The sequence below is a fragment of the Stenella coeruleoalba genome (assembly GCF_951394435.1).
Source record: "Stenella coeruleoalba genome assembly, chromosome: 4".
In the NCBI taxonomy this organism is placed as follows: domain Eukaryota; kingdom Metazoa; phylum Chordata; class Mammalia; order Artiodactyla; family Delphinidae; genus Stenella; species Stenella coeruleoalba.
The window spans coordinates 62,235,506-62,252,304 of NC_137149.1; the positions used below are offsets into that span (position 1 = coordinate 62,235,506).

General features: G+C 40.8%; 1 protein-coding gene across 5 annotated transcripts in view; it reads left to right on the plus strand.

Moving 5' to 3' along the window:
• Positions 1-16,799, plus strand: part of PGM2 (phosphoglucomutase 2) — a 153,173-nt gene that overhangs the window by 125,207 nt on the left and 11,167 nt on the right. For all 5 annotated transcript variants that reach the window (XM_079920692.1, XM_079920689.1, XM_079920690.1 and 2 more), the window contains 9 exons: positions 2,708-2,792; positions 4,880-4,963; positions 5,084-5,277; positions 7,736-7,925; positions 9,370-9,467; positions 10,924-11,104; positions 11,195-11,288; positions 12,776-12,905; positions 13,866-14,055. In XM_079920692.1, the coding sequence (XP_079776818.1) occupies positions 2,708-2,792; positions 4,880-4,963; positions 5,084-5,277; positions 7,736-7,925; positions 9,370-9,467; positions 10,924-11,104; positions 11,195-11,288; positions 12,776-12,905; positions 13,866-14,055 (1,246 nt within the window). The remainder of the gene's footprint in view (positions 1-2,707; positions 2,793-4,879; positions 4,964-5,083; positions 5,278-7,735; positions 7,926-9,369; positions 9,468-10,923; positions 11,105-11,194; positions 11,289-12,775; positions 12,906-13,865; positions 14,056-16,799) is intronic.

A 16,799-nucleotide genomic window follows, 5' to 3' on the forward strand; every position in this document is an offset into this window, starting at 1 on the left:
TTTATTTACAAAATGGGCTGGAGTTTGCCAATCACTGCTCTTAATCACATTATATGACCCTCTTTTTTACTTGAACACTTCCTCTATTATGTTGAATTTTTTTAATATTTCCAGAATATAAGTATTAGTAGTTTCTTAGATTGGAAGAACATACCAATGTTTAATATTAATGAAAAGTCTCATAACTTTACAATGCTGGATGAATTCATAGAGTCCTAATCTTTGCTTCTCAGTAGCTTCTAGTCTAAGAGAGAAACATTAATGGGAACAAATGTGTGGCTGTGAGGAAGGGAGCATGGCCAGGGCAAAATACCAGATGACATCAGCTCCTAAGTTGAACTCAGGGTGATATAAAATATTGGGTCTTCAGCTGCAGGCTCAAAGATGTGATTTTTGTCAATAAAGCAAGAGAGAAGCTGTATCTTTCAAGGACTGATGCTTATGAACTATATTCACAAGAGAGTAGTGTAGAATAAACCTCAGAATATCAGTTTGTCAATTTCAGTTAGTGAATTTACAGTGAGAATTACATCATAAGCATGCTTTACCAGCAGGTCAGACCCTCCGGTCAAAGCATGCACAGTGCATATATGTGGCTAACTGCCTGTTTAGCTTCTCAGATTTCTTCTCCTTAGGCTGACTACCCTGCTTCAGGTTGACACATCTTTCATATATGTTAACATTGTCAATTAAGGTGCAGCTGTTTCTTGCTCTGACCTTGGGGCCATATCAGTTCCTTAAAGTGACCGATGTTACTGATTCTATTTGTTTATGGTTCAAGTCTCAGAGTTTGATAGAATGGGATGGAGTGGAGCTCAGGGTCTCTGTCTGTCACCTACAGCAAGCAAGATATTTACAGGTTGTAACAATTACTAACCAGTATATAGTAAAACACTCATGATGCGGAAATGGACATTTTCTTTTTTTTTTTTTAATTTACTTATTTATTTTATTTATTTTTGGCTGCAATGGGTCTTCGTTGCTGTGCACAGACTTTCTCTAGTTGTGGCGAGCGGGGGCTACTCTTCGTTGAGGTGTGTGGGCTTCTTGTTGCGGAGCATGGGCTCTAGGCACATGGGCTTCCGTAGTTGTGGCTCACGGACTCTAGAGCACAGGCTCAGTAGTTGTGTGGCTCGCGGGCCCTAGAGCACAGGCTCAGTAGTTGTGGCGCACGGGCTTAGTTGCTCTGTGGCTTGTGGGATCTTCCCGGACCAGGGCTCGAACCCGTGTCCCCTGCATTGACAGGCAGATTCTTAACCACTGCGCCACCAGGGAAGCCCGACATTTTCTTAAAGAGTCGGAAACTATTGCAGTCTCAGAATTTTACCTAAGGAAATGTTGATTAGTTCTTTAATCTTACAGTTTTAAATATCTGGTGGGAAACATAAGCAATAACTGTTAAGTATATGCAAAGAACACACTGAATCTTTTTTCGTGCACATTTGTAACTTAATTCATATATATCATGTATATATCGTAGGTATGTTGAGTGTCTCCTTTGCCAGCTTTAAGAAAGCGCCTTTAAAGTCAGCCTGAACACATGCTACACATTTCATGAGGGTAAAAGTGACTCAGTACCTTCCAGTGAATACAATGTGGATTTAATTCAGATTTTTAGTTAAGTTGTTTTTGCTAAATTTTGTTATTTTTATGACTTTCCCCTATGTAGAGGTATTTTTTTTAATTGTCAAAATCATTTTCGTATTACTCTTGATCCTAGGAATTTTGACGCTTGAGTTGTTAAATAGCTCTTTTTGCCCCAGCCAGCTCCCGAAATAGTGTTCCATGAGGTTAGTGCTCAAGAACTGTTTGGGAGAATGATCAAATATTTTGTTTGTTTAATCCTGTAATAGTGTGGTGTTGTTCTTTGGTAGTAAATTGCTCAATTGTTGTGATGAAGTACTTTAGTCCATGCATGAAGAAAGACCCAGTGCCATGTTCTATGTCCTGCCCTAAGTCAGGTGCTGTGGAAGTTGAGAAATATGTCGAAGTGTCAAAGATTTAAGTCTTCTTCTAAGGGCTGAATGGAGCCAAGATGTATATATGTCATATACATGTCAGATGCATATATGTGTTACACATATATCACACACACACACATGCCAATGTGCCGTATGTTTTGTAGAGGACAACATCGAATCAAATACGAGTCTTCATGGCGTATACTGGATAGTGACAGCTTTAGACTCAGGTTTCTCTTGCCAAGTGACTTGGTACTGGGCCAGATAACTTTCTGTTGTGGGCACTGCCCTGTGCATTGTGGGATGATTTACAGCATCCCCGGCCTCCGTCCACTAGCTGCCACTAGCGCTCTACCCTGATGACAACCAAAAATGTCTCCAGACGATTCAAATGTCCCGTGGGGGCAGCACTGGCCTCCGCTGAGACCCCCTGAGAGGGAAGAGAGCCTAGAGATTCGGGTGCAGGACTGGGTCAGCCACTGAGTGGCTCGTGGACATGGGACAAGTCATACGTCCTTTCTTGGCTTTAGTCCCATTTCTGTAAAACAAAGGGGTGGAGTGAGATGACTCCTAAGGTTCCTCCAGCCTAATGTTCTCTGCCAGCAGAAGTAAAATAAACGTTTTCTTCGACCTGGCTGCCGTTCTCAGCCTAAAGAAATGGTTGGACCTTCATTTCCTTCTTTATTGTCACCCACGGTCCTGACGGCTCTACTTTCCTTTTCTCCCCCATCACTCTGCATTTCCAGATTCGCCCGACTTGCTGCCACTACGTTTATCAGCCAGGGGATTCCTGTGTACCTCTTTTCTGATATAACCCCAACCCCCTTTGTGGTAAGTAACTCTTTCCTCTTGTAATTTCCTGTCATGGAATCAGAGATGGGACATGGCCGAGTTTTACAGTCTTCAGTGCTCTTGGGATTCAGGTGTTTGAAAGATAGAAGGGCTCCTTGCCTTTTATCAGGAATTCTCCCTCCTCTCCAGGACTGTTCCTCCCACATCCTAGTAATATTCTCTGGTATTCAACTTTTGATTCATCCAAATTGATTTTTTTTTTCTTGCGGTACGCAGGCCTCTCACTGTTGTGGCCTCTCCTGTTGCGGAGCACAGGCTCCGGACGCGCAGGCCCAGCGGCCGTGGCTCACAGGCCCAGCCGCTCCGCGGCATGTAGGATCCTCCCGCACCGGGACCTGTGTCCCCTGCATCGGCAGGTGGACTCTCAACCACTGCGCCACCAGGGAAGCCCAAAATTGATTTTTTTAATGCAATTTTTCTTTTACTTGCATTCGGAGGATATTTTAGCTAGTTAGCAAAATGTTTTTTGTTTGTCTGTTTGCTTTTTAATTTGGTTTGTATTCTTTTTTCCCAGCTATCACAGTTAGGAAACTTCTTGGGTCTAAATCTGAATTCAACTCAAACCATGTCTTATCATGAAAATTTTTGACAAGTTGGTGCGCCAACTTTTTATATAAATGTTTCATTCTAAATCCTATTCATGGCCAGTATAAGAAGCATACTTGCCATGTTTTAGTAAGATTTTTATCAAATTCTTATTGTAGCAGAATCTAAAGAAAAGGACAATAGGGACTGTGACAGCTGTTGCTTTTAAGTAGATAGAACTGTTAAGAGTGGAGCCAGGGGCTTCCCTGGTGGCGCAGTGGTTGAGAGTCTGCCTGCCGATGCAGGGGACACGGGTTCGTGCCCCGGTCTGGGAAGATCCCACATGCCGCGGAGCGGCTGGGCCCGTGAGCCATGGTCGCTGAACCTGCGCGTCCGGAGCCTGTGCTCCGCAACGGGAGAGGCCACAACAGTGAGAGGCTCGCGTACCGTAAAAAAAAAAAAAAGAGTGGAGCCAGATGCTAAGCATAAATGTTTTTAGATACTAAACCAAAAACATGGTTTGAATGCACTTAGTTCCATCAAGTAGAAATGAGAGTGTGTAAATAAAAAAGTAAGCTCCACTAGCTTTGTGTTTACTGTCTCTAGTGCACTGACAGGTAGGTGCAACACCTCCTAGATTGTAAATATCCCAGTAGGCACTCAATGTCACATCCAGATGTGGTTCAAGTTTTATTGTTTGATGGAAAAATTGCAATGTGTTCAAGCATCATTGGTCTTCTGTACTATATAAGTGTTGATAGCTATTACTTTTATATCAGACATGAATTAAATGAGTGTCTCGTGGTCATTTGCCCACATAGTGGAGTGATTCTCCCTTTTTCTTTGCTCCAGGAAACCTGGGGAATGTGAGATAACTCCTAGGGGGGACAAGTGACCACAGTGATTCTTGGTGGGAGGGCGGAAGCGGACAGGCAGGTAGAATCTCAGGATGCCCGTGTAGAGTAAATCTCATGTGCGGCCACGGGGCGCATAAGCCTACCCTCTCCCCATTTGGGGAAGTAGTCTTGTAAAGATGGGAGCTAAGTAGAGATGCAAGAGAGGGATAATCAGACCTGGAGTGGGAGATAAATGACAAGCTGTGAGAGCTCTCTCCATTTCTCCCACATTTTCCTCAACCTTTTCCTTAAAAGCCAATCAGGGGAAGAAGAGCAGAGGAAGCAGTTGGAGGGAATAAACTGAACCCATAAGCTGCTGTCCCAAGCAGAAGGCTTACAAGAATGTGCAGTGGAGAATCAGACCATCATATTGTTTGGAGAGTTTTCTAGCTCTACCAAGGAGAAGACAGAATAAGAAGACACCTAGGAAAATACTCACCTTTCTTATTTGAATTTTGAGCAGTGAGTTAGTTCTAAAGGTAGTCAGAGTGTACTGCTTGGATGTGGCACAAAAATATTGTATGACACAATATGATGTTTATATATGATGTTTATTAAAAGGGAACACGGTACAATATATGATAGACCTTTTAAGTATATCTAATTTTTTATTTAAAACTGTTCTCCTTTCCTACTGTATTACAGCCCTACACAGTATCACATTTGAAACTTTGTGCTGGAATCATGATAACTGCCTCTCACAATCCAAAGCAGGATAATGGTTACAAGGTATTTTTATTTTTCTCTCCACGCTTACGTCCTTCTGTATGAATCCTATGCCTTTATGGTTTGGGAGCATGGGGAATGGATGAACTGTAAACCACCTGGATATGTTCCTGCATTCTCCAGGTCTACTGGGATAACGGGGCTCAGATCATCTCTCCTCATGATAAAGGGATTTCCCAGGCTATTGAAGAAAATCTAGAGCCATGGCCTCAAGCTTGGGACGATTCTGTAATCAATGGCAGTCCACTCTTTCATGACCCAAGTGCTTCCATCAATAAGGACTACTTTGAAGACCTTAAAAAATACTGTTTTCACAGGTAAATGGATTTAGCCAAATTCTGTTTTCATTAAATTTTCTTCTCAGTTGGTACATATACTGTAGCTGCATCTGACTTTAGAGGCTGTAGATGAGGGGCTGGCAGCTTTTCTTAGAAGGACAGATAGCGAATATTTTGTGCTTTGTGAGCCACTGTGTTACAACTACCCAACTCTGCTGTTGTAGGAAAGCAGCCATAGATCATACAGAAATGAACACATGCAGACATAGCTGTGTTCCAAAACATGTTATTTACAAAAGTAGGTGGCTGGCCCACAGGCCACGGCTGCTAACCTCTGTTGTAGATTCATGTATATGTATATGTGTATATACATACATATGCATATGTGTGTGTGTGTGTGTGTGTGTGTGCGCGCGCGCGCGCGCACGCACAAGTGTATTCATAAGATACATTGCAGGCATCAGAATTATATGTGCATTTACAAAGTTGATAACGGTTAACAAATTGCTCTCCAGAAACGTTACACTAGCTGAGATTCCCACCAACAGTATATGATAATAGTGTATGATCCACACATTCTTACCTATACCAAGTATTAAATTTCTCCTCTTTCCCAATTCGCTGCATGAAAGTAATACCTATCTTTATTTGCATTCTTTAATTATGAATATTTTTAATATTTATTTAACCTATATTTTTCTATGTATTTGTTCCTCTTTTGCATTTGTAAAACCTCGTTGCTTGTACAGAAAACTAGACTTCATTTATTTCAGATATTGTTTTCCCTTCTGTTGTTACCTTTGGACTTTTTCACTGAAACTTTCAATTTCTGATTCCTGGGTTTTGTGTCACTATAGATAGATTTCACTATACCGAGATTATTTTTTAAAAAAAGCACAACTCTTGTTTTGCGTTGGCTTTCATGTTGACATTTTGCAATGTTTAAATCTTTTGAGTTGTTGGTGACTTTTAATTTTGTATGAAGCATAAAATAGGAAAGCAGATTAGGTTCTTTCCAAAAAGTTGCAATTGTAACAACATATTAAACTAAAGAATCTCTTTTTCTTTGACTGATTGGAAATATCACCTTTAATCTAACAATTTCTAACATGATATATGAATGCTTATTATGTGTCAGATAACTGCTACAGTCCCTTCACTTGTACTAATTAATTTAACCTCATTTTAATCATCACGGTAATGCTGATGGTAGGTTCTGGTGTATTGCCATCTTATAGATGAGAAAACTGTAACACAGAGAGGTTAAGAAAATAACCAATAGTCACACAGCTTATAAGTGGCAGAGCTCCAAGATTTAAATTTAGAGTCTGTCTCTAAATCATGTTAACCACTAAGCCTTACTGCTTCTCATATATATTTCCCGTTTCAAATTGGATCAACTTCTGGACTCTATTCTGTTCCTTTATTCTGCCTTTATATATGTAGGCCTAAACTGTTCTAATTGTGATAGCTTTATAATTCACTTTAATATCTAAGAGTGTTTTTCCAGATTTGTTCTTACTGATCTTGCATATTTATTTTTCTAGATGCATTTTATTTTCAAGGGTATGTTTGTTTTAAACTACTACTGTCTTAAGGAAGACCTTGTTCATTTATTCATTGCCAAAGAAGTGGACAGTAACCTAAGAATCTAGCAGTCAGATCATTGGAATTTTTTAACGTCTTGTGCTTACCTTTCTATAACTTCTGCTGTTAATTTTTTTCTTTTTTTTTAAGGTATGTTAATATTTTATTCATCTGCAGATTGGTTATAAATCATGCATCCTTGTCCAATACCTCCTATGGCTATGGTGTTGCTGCCCTTTCCCCTACAGATTAAGGCTTTTGTCCTTTAGGGGTGATGGGGGAGAAACATCTAGGTGGAGTTTTGTGTCCCTCCCAAGGTGGTGGATGTTCACTTCCACGCAGCCTGGATCACAAGAGATGCTTTCTTAAAGATTCTCCCCAAGCTTGGGGTCCGGAGAGAAATCTGCTGTGAATTTTGGTGTACATTTTTATTCTACAGTCTCTAGATCAGGGTACTCTGCCAAACAGGATTGTTACTTGACAAAGAAAATGTTTTATTTTTTATGCATCCATGTATGGGATGTTCCATCACATTGTGTTAAAAGGGACACTTTGAAACGTGTGAAGCTAGTAAAGAGTATTTACTGGCACTGCCATGGGTGGGTACTGCCACTGGGCCAGCTGTGAAAGCTGCAGCATGAAATAAAATCCAAAAGTAAGCAGATTTGTGGAAAATAACTACAGAGTAAAATTTAAAACTTGAATGTGTTGGGGGAGGGTGTATGTTTGAAAGAAAGTGAATAAGTTTTCTTTTTTTAATGGAATTAGAAAGATACTCAGTTGTCTTATACATTCTTATTACTTTGATACCTTAAATTCTTAGGAATCTGGTTCCTTGATATTTTGCAGTCCTTCCAGTTTTGAGAGCCATATTTGTATATTTTGTCATTCTCCATGTGTCTGATTCCAGGGCTGTGAACAGGGAGACCAAGGTGAAGTTTGTGCACACCTCCGTCCACGGCGTGGGTCACAGCTTCGTGCAGTCGGCTTTCAAGGCTTTTGACTTTGTTCCTCCCGAGGCTGTTCCCGAACAGAAGGATCCCGATCCTGAGTTCCCAACAGTGAGATACCCAAATCCTGAAGAGGGTAAAGGTGTCTTGGTAACCTGATTTTTTTTTAATTATAAAATTTACTTTGAATATAGTTCAAAACTATTACTCTTGAGTAAAATGTTTTTATGCATTTTCATTGTGCTGAGCAAAAAAGTAATTTCATCATTGGAAATATTTATATTTATTAGTCATCCATTTCTTAAATTCTTTTTTTTTTTTTAATTTTATTTTTGGCTGCAGTGGGTTTTCATTGCTGCGCGAGGGCTTTCTCTAGTTGCGGCGAGCGGGGGCTACTCTTCATTGCGGTGCACGGGCTTCTCATTGCGGTGGCTTCTCGTGTTGCAGAGCACAGGCTCTAGGCACATGGACTCAGTAGTTGTGGCTCGTGGGCTCTAGAGCACAGGCTCAGTAGTTGTGGCACACGGGCTTAGTTGCTCCACAGCATGTGTGATCTTCCCAGATCAGGGCTTGAACCTGTGTCCCCTGCATTGGCAGGTGGATTCTTAACCACTGCGCCACCAGGGAAGCCCAGTCATCCATTTCTTAAAGGAACTTTCAAATCAGATGTCTTAGCGTCAGGATGTGAGAGCTGAAATTGCTCACAAACTTAAAACAATACTTTACATTCAATTTAATCAATTTAATTTTAAGTTAATTTACTGTTTTCTTAATGCCAAAAAGAAACAGTAATAGAATGGAGATTTATCACATGATTTTTATTCCTCAATTGATATTTTTCTGATACGAAGAAGTGCCATTTAAATTATGGTTCCTTTTAGTCTTTTTAAAGGCTCGGGTAACAGTGATATCCGGAGAGTCGGTTTATTCTGGTTTGCCTGTTAGGTTGACCACAGGCCCAGGCCTGGAAATACCAGTCCAGCCACACACACTATCAGATGTGGGGCGAATCCCATGGGCGCATGTGGGTCATGTGTTGATGCTCTCATTATCTGACCTTTGACTCAAAACGTAATATGTGACCAGCCAGGAACAGCTCCAGAAATAAAATTCAGCCTCGGTTTGGGGAAGGACCTCTTTTAGTTCTTAAAGAACTGAACATTTTTAAAGACTGAACTGTGCTCAATTCTTTTTTCTTTTTTTTTTAAGCATTTTTTTAAAAATTTTATTTATTTATTTGGTTGTGTTGGGTCTTCGTTGCTGCGCGTGGGCTTTCTCTAGTTGTGGTGAGCGGGGGCTGCTCTTGGTTGTGGTACGTGGGCTTCTCATTGCGGTGGCTTCTCTTGTTGCAGAGCACAGGCTCTAGGCACGCGGGCTTCAGTAGTTGTCGCACAAGGGCTCAGTAGTTGTGGCACGCAGGCTCAGTAGTTGTGGTACACAGGCTTAGTTGCTCTGCAGCATATGGGATCTTCCCGGACCAGGGCTTGAACCCGTGTCCCCTGCATTGGCAGGAGGATTCTTAACCACTGCACCACCAGAGAAGCCCTGTGCTCAATTCTTGATTGTAATGATCTTTTCTCTTATTCTTTTTCAGACTTTGTCTTTTGCTTTGGCTGACAAAACCACGGCCAAAATTGTTTTAGCAAACGACCCAGATGCTGACAGACTTGCTGTGGCAGAAAAGCAAGACAGGTACAATTAATTGTGATTACCTACATAATGGAAAATATAAAAGGTGACATCTTTGGCAGTAAAATGTTTCTGGAGAGACCAGACCTATTTGGAAATATTTCCCATTTATTTTGCAAACGATCATCTCACTTAACCTCAGTCAGATCCTTTAACATGGAGCAAGTACTGATTCGGGGGCCACACGATCAGCAAGCACATTACAGAGTAAACCAGCCCAGTATGTATTTGGAATTGAAATTACTATTTGTTATCGTCCCCCATTTTATCATTGCTTTTATTATAATTAATGACTCAGTGCCTAATGAGGGCAAAGTACTTGATCTCTGGCTTTACAGTTCAGCGTTTGGTAAAAGGTTTGATGAGGAGTTGGACCTTCAAAGCAATGTTGAATTCAGGTTGAACAGACCAGGAAAGATGCCTGTGGGGCGCTGACAATGCTTAAGACAAGTGCGACTGTAGCGTTTATATAGAGCAGTGGTAGGTAAGCGGGGGGGAAAGTGAAAGCAGTTTTGGGTGTCAAACAGCCTATGTGATGTTTGGGAGACGGTGGGGTGCTGTCAAAGGGTTAGGATTTTCCATTATAACAAAACAGATTCAATTCTATATCAGGTTTTAGAAATTTAAGCTAAGGTGCTACATGCTGAAATGTGAGGTGTACTTGTAGCCACCTACAGACAGGAACATAAGCTGCAAACCTGTTCTCTGGTGTCCTGACTGTGTGAATACTGCGCTGGATCTTAAGGAATGCTAAGCAGTCTCTCTCTCTCAGAATCAGCAAAGCTGAGCGGAAAATTGAGATATGCAAACTATTATACTTGGGGGGCATCTTTTTAAAAAATATATATATTTATTTATTTATTTTTGGCTGCATTGGGTCTTCGTTGCTGCGCACGGGCCTTTCTCTAGTTGCTGAGAGCGGGGGCTACTCTTTGTTGCAGTGCGTGGTCTTCTCATTGCAGTGGCTTCTCTTGTTGTGGAGCACAGGCTCAGTAGTTGTGGTGCACAGGCTTAGTTGCTCCGCGGCATGTGGTATCTTCCCAGACCAGGGCTCGAACCTATGTCCCCTGCATTGGCAGGTGGATTCTTAACCACTGCAACACCAGGGAAGTCCTTAGGGGACATCTTGCTAGCATGTTTCTGTTATGTTTAAAACCAAAGCCTTTGCCAAAGACTGAGATAAAAGCATTTGTGTGTCATCGCTGATGTACTTATTTTGTACGCTCTTCAAAGACAGGATGTTTGTCTAGGCGAACAGGCTGAGACACGGTAGCTGCTCGTATGTTTGTGGCGTGGCAGTCACGCTTCTGGCCTATTATTTAAACAAGAATAATAAGAACAGTCCTGCAGGGGCTACTTTGAACCTTGTTTGGCTTAATTGTTCTGTCCTTAATTGTTACTTACAATTAAGTGATCTCTCTTGAGATCACTGCTGTACATAGGTTGTTTTTTCTTACAGTGGTGAATGGAAAGTGTTTTCAGGCAACGAGTTGGGGGCCCTCTTGGGCTGGTGGCTCTTTACTTCTTGGAAAGAAAAGAACCAAGATCACAGCGCCCTCAAAGACACATATATGTTGTCCAGCACCGTCTCCTCCAAAATCCTGCAGGCCATTGCCTTAAAGGAGGGCTTTCACTTCGAGGTAAGGTGTTTGTGAGAGTTGCTCTTTTCCCTTTCTTTTGCTCTGTAGAAGGTCTAAGGCATTTCTTTCTCTCTTGGATTTTCCTTTTAGGAAACATTAACTGGCTTTAAGTGGATGGGAAACCGAGCCAAACAGCTAATAGACCAGGGGAAAAATGTCTTATTTGCTTTTGAAGAAGCTATTGGTAAGAGTTGATCATGACGATCCTGGGATCAGTTAATTTATAGAATGCAAATACATGGGCAAAGATGTGGATTTGGATTTGGGTTCAAAAGATTAACTGTGAGACAGGAACACACAGTTTGTTTTTCTTCTGTGATGCTCGGCAAATGCTGAACTGTCCTACCCCAAAGTTGGCATCACAGATTTCTTTAGCTGAAAAGAATATCTCACAAATAACCAAGCCATTCATGTCAGGTAGTGAATCCTTTGCCCAGATAACTGTGAACAGTGATGTTCTGTACACGGCTGTAGTAGCTTCAGAATCCTCCTATTTGGGGAGTTAACGATATTTCCTCCCTATGGTATTGATATACAGGCCAAATATAGTTCACTCCCCCTCATAGAGTGCTCTGCAGAGATCTGTCCAGAAGAAAGGAGAAGGCATGGTTGTGGGACTTTCATCAGAGTGACTGTCACCTGAAAGAACCAGCCAGGCTGATGGAAAAACACTTGTCTTAAATGATCACTATCAATGAGCAAAAGAGGAGAGCTAGCAATAGAAACGTGAAATGCAAATGTTTGGGCTGGGGATGTTTTAGCTCTTTGTTTAATAAAAGTTGTTGTACATCATGCTTATTATATAATACATACTCTTCTCGTTCATACATTCCCTGCAACATAGACACAGGCTCATCATTGAACTAATTCAATGAATGAAGTGTAAGAGCTCAACTTTTGCTCTTATGCTCTCAGAACTGCAATCCTGGCCTGACTATAGCTTTTTATTAAAAAAAAAAAAAAAAAGATTTTCTTATATTTGTTTATCAAATATTTATTGCATATCAGTTGCACACTGACTCTGAAAGAAATGGATGACACTGACCTTAGCCTACAGCAGTTTATATAGATCTAGTTAGAAACCACACAAAAGAGTATAGGCTAGGTGTCAAGATGAATCATATAACTGGGGATTCAGAGAAGACAGAATAAGCATTGACTATAGAATAATTGGAAGCAGTTTTGTGTTTCAGCCAGAGGGATTTGGTCTATACCTGGAAAATGAGTACAGTTTGTCTAGGAGGGAGACTCTCCTTACAGGTTATTCAACAAATGCTTTTTCTTTTTTTCTTTTCTTTTTTGAAATTAAAGCATAGTTGAATTACAATATTATATTAATTTCATGTGTACAACATAGTGATTCAATGTTTCTATAGATTATACTCCAGTTATAGTTGTTATAAAGTATCGGCTACACTCCCTGCGTTGTCCAATACATCCTTGTATCTTAGTTATTTTATATACAGTAGTTTGTACCTCAGCAAATACTTCTTGAAGGCCTACTATGTGCTAGGCGCTGGCCTAGATTCTTAAATGTAATGGTGGTGAATGAGAAGCATTTACATACTGACAACCTCTTATGCAGTAGACCGGGAGCATATAGATGTGTGCACGCACAGTGTGTAAAGGGACCTACTCCTCAGGGTGTGTGTATGACACGTGTTTCTGCAGGATATATGTGCTGCCCTTTCGTTCTGGACAAAGATGGAGTCAGTGCCGCCGTCATAAGTGCAGAGTTGGCCAGCTTTCTAGCAACCAAGAATTTGTCTTTGTCTCAGCAGCTAAAGGCCATCTATGTTGAGTAAGTTTCTATTGACTGTTAAATTGAAGTAATGTTTTTTTCATTTCAGTTGTGCAACACAATGATTCAATGTATATCTATATTGTGAAATGATCGCAACAAATACAGTTTACATGTTATCCTCACATGTAGTAGTATTTTTTAATGTTTTACTCCGTTCTTATGCATGAGATACTAATATTCTTTCTGATGTCCTTACTTTGGCTATGAATTCTATTGCCTATAAAAACTAAATAAGGGATCACCTTTTCCTTTCGATATTTAACTACTTAATAGTAGTTACCCTTCATGATGACATTGATTCTTAACAAATGAGAACATTAGTTGCAGAAATGGCTAAGGGAAGAATGTGATTTTTAAGTGTCCAATGTCAAAAAAGACACATGTGTTCACAAAACATGTTTAGTCTTTAAAGCAATTATTCACCAGTGTCTTTGTAGTGCAAAAGCAGCCAGACACAATACATAAGGTAATGGGCATGGCATGGCTACGTTCCAATAGAGAAACTTTTACTTAGAAATACAGGCTGAGGGCCACAGAGCAGTTCAGCGATCCCTGGGGTAGATTGTTGGACCTCTTTTATAAAATTGGACCTCTTTTTTTTTTGTTTGTTTTTTTGGCGGGGGGTACGTGGACCTCTCACTGTTGTGGCCTCTCCCGTTGCGGAGCACAGGCTCCAGACGCGCAGGCCCAGCGGCCATGGCTCACGGGCCCAGCCACTCCGCGGCATGTGGGATCTTCCCAGACCGGGGCACGAACCCGTGTCCCCTGCGTCGGCAGGCGGACTCTCAACCACTGCGCCACCAGGGAAGCCCTGAACCTCTTTTTTAATGCTGAATTATTCCTTTGAAATTAGTCGTGGTTATTTGTTTTAGAATATACTGGTTGATACATGTTCAGTGTACACTGTGCAGAATTATTTGTTCCTCGTTTTGCATGTAATTGTGTTTGTATTGATAGGTATGGCTACCATATCACCAAGGCTTCGTATTTTATCTGCCACGATCAAGGCACTATTAAAAAATTATTTGAAAACCTTAGAAACTACGATGGGAAGAATAATTATCCAAAAACTTGTGGCAAATTTGAAATTTCCGGTATTAGGGACCTTACAACTGGCTATGATGATAGCCAACCTGATAAAAAAGCTGTAAGTAATGTCTTTTATCAATTAAACTCGTCTCTATTTACTTTTTGACTATACTTTGAATAGCTCAACTTAATCATATAATTAATTGAAGCTGATTTTAGGCATTATTATAAATAAGCTATCAAAATATACAGATAGTTAAAAATCATGAGCTGAAACTGAAGGGGTTCTCGCTAGTCATCTAAGCCAATGCTGTCATTTAATACAGCAGGAAATCGATACAGTCGTCCCTCATCATCTGAGGGTTTCACATCCGCGGATACCGAGGGTCGATTGTACTACACTGTTTAATGGACTTGAGTATCCGTGAATTTTGGTATCTGTTGGGGGCTCATGGAACCAAACCTCCACGGGTACCGAGGGACGACTGTACTCAGAAGTGTAAGACCTGCCTGTGGTCACACAGCTAATTGGTGATGCTAGGGATAGAATCTGGGTCTTCTGATTCCAAACGCAGCTTTTCCTCTCTTTCAGCAGTTGAACTTGAAAAAGCATCAGAATCACCTGGTGGCCAGGTTAAAACACTGAGTCCTGCAGCCCACCCCTTATTTGCCTTTCTAATAAGTTCCCTGCTGATGCTAATGCTACTGGTCCAACTTTGAGAACCACTGCTTGCTTCCTCCTTAGTTTTACCCTGTTCTCTGAATATATAGGAGTTGTTCGCTGTAAAGCATGAGTTTGCATTCTTCCTACCATGTAGATTCCCCCACTGGAGTCAAAAGAAGGCTCAAATGTGGCAGAAGAGTATTGCTAACTATGGCAAGGGGGTAGAGGAAGGACAGTAAGAATATCCTTTTGAGATATTGGACATTTGCCTTTTTTTTTTTTTAATTTTTGAATTTTATTTATTTTTTTATACAGCAGGTTCTTATTAGTTATAACTTTTATACATATTAGTGTATATATTTCAATCCCAGTCTCCCATTTGCTTTGATATTCACCTTGTTATATTTTTTAATTTACATCTGCACACAATATGTTTTTAAAGGCAAATAGTATTAAAAGGGTTATGATTAAACATGGCAGTTCCAACTCCTGCCATCTCATTTCCATGTGCCAAGACAACCACCTTCCCTCTTAGTTGTTTCTCCTGGTATTTACCACCAGATTTCTAAACAGTGTGCTCATGTGGTAATACTATGACTTATCAGTGTTAGACTTTATTAATTTTCTATTATGGAGATAGGGATTTAGTTCTTACACTTCCAGCATTCACGACTCTTCTCCCCTGTCCTTACAGTACATTTATACCACAACTCTTGGTGACATCAGATTCCATGCTTGTATTATTATGACTGGTAACTATTGTTTTTTGCTTAGTTAAGTAGTATACTATGATTAGGTTCCCCTTAATTTGTATAAAGAATTACTTTTCCTTTAATTGATAGCTGCTTTGTTCTTTCATTTGCATGGATTTCTATGTAGCCCTCACCAGTTCTTCCCACATCCTTCAAATACGGCTCAGTAGGGTTTTTGACCTGGACTGTTGGTTCCATCTTGTTTCCAATGGCCTCCCTCCTGGTCCCTTCCTCTGGGGAGAGCCTTCTGCTCTCTGGGTTGAACGCCCAGCTGTCATCCTGGGAATGCCCTTTCACCACTCTCTGGGGGTGGGTCCCTTGCTCCTGGACCCCATGATTTCCTCTTTTTATATTTATCTTCCTAAATCACATCCTCTAGTAGCTTCCTAAGAAGAAATGAATGACAGGTAAATCTTTGGAGGTGTTTAGGTCTGAAAATGTCTTACTCTACCCTCATGCTTTATTGACTCACAGTTTGGAAAGCATTGCTCTGTATTTGTAAAGCTGTTGAGCATCCATCATTCATTCACTCAGGAAATAGTTGGGACCTGCTGTGTGCTGCATTCAGGGATGAGAACACCATACTCATTCAGTCCTTTCCGTGCCATTTGTTTTTTTCTCCATGGGAAGACGTTAGGAACTTTCCGCTGAACTTGGGGTTCTAAAATTTCAGTGATATGCTTTTAGTATGGGTCTCTTTTCATTCATTTTTCTGGATACTTGGTTGGTCTTTGTTGATCTACGGAGTCATTTCTTTCAGTTCTGAGAAATTCTCTTGATTTTTGTCAAAGAAGGACGCTGGATGGTTGTTTTTCAAGTAACCTCTTCCCTTGCATTTTCTGTTCTCACCTTCTTGACAAGTCCTTCTTGACAGGTTCTTAGATGCTGACTCTCCTGGAGTGATGTTCTACTTTCCGTGTTTCTTTTTTCCCACTGTCCATCTATGTCCTTCTTTCCTACTTTTGGGGAGATTACCTCAACATTAACTTTCAATGCTTCTTTGAACATTTCAGCTCTTTTTCTCTAATTTATTGAAAGTAACATCTTATTCTTGTTTCATGTGTATTATATCTTACCTCTCTTAAGGATATTAATTACAGCTTTTTTAAAATGTAGATCTTGTTTCTTCTGTATTGTCTTTATTTCCCTCAAGGTCTCCTGGGGACGCCTCACTCTCACCCTAATCTCCTGCCTGAGGGTAATAAACTGGGATGCTGAGGCCCCAGAAGTGGTGGAAAGGTGCTGCGGACCTGGGAGGAGGGGTTTGAGCATTCAGTGTGCAGACTCTGACTTACTCTAAGTTTTCTCCATGCCCTGCCCTCCATGGTGCCCAGCGTCCCCAGCTTCTGAGCCCTTCTGGTTCAGTTACACCAGAGATTTAATCCATCTCCTGATGAGGTGGTTGGTTGACCACGTGGGCAGAAGGTGGGGATTTGGGAGGATCTA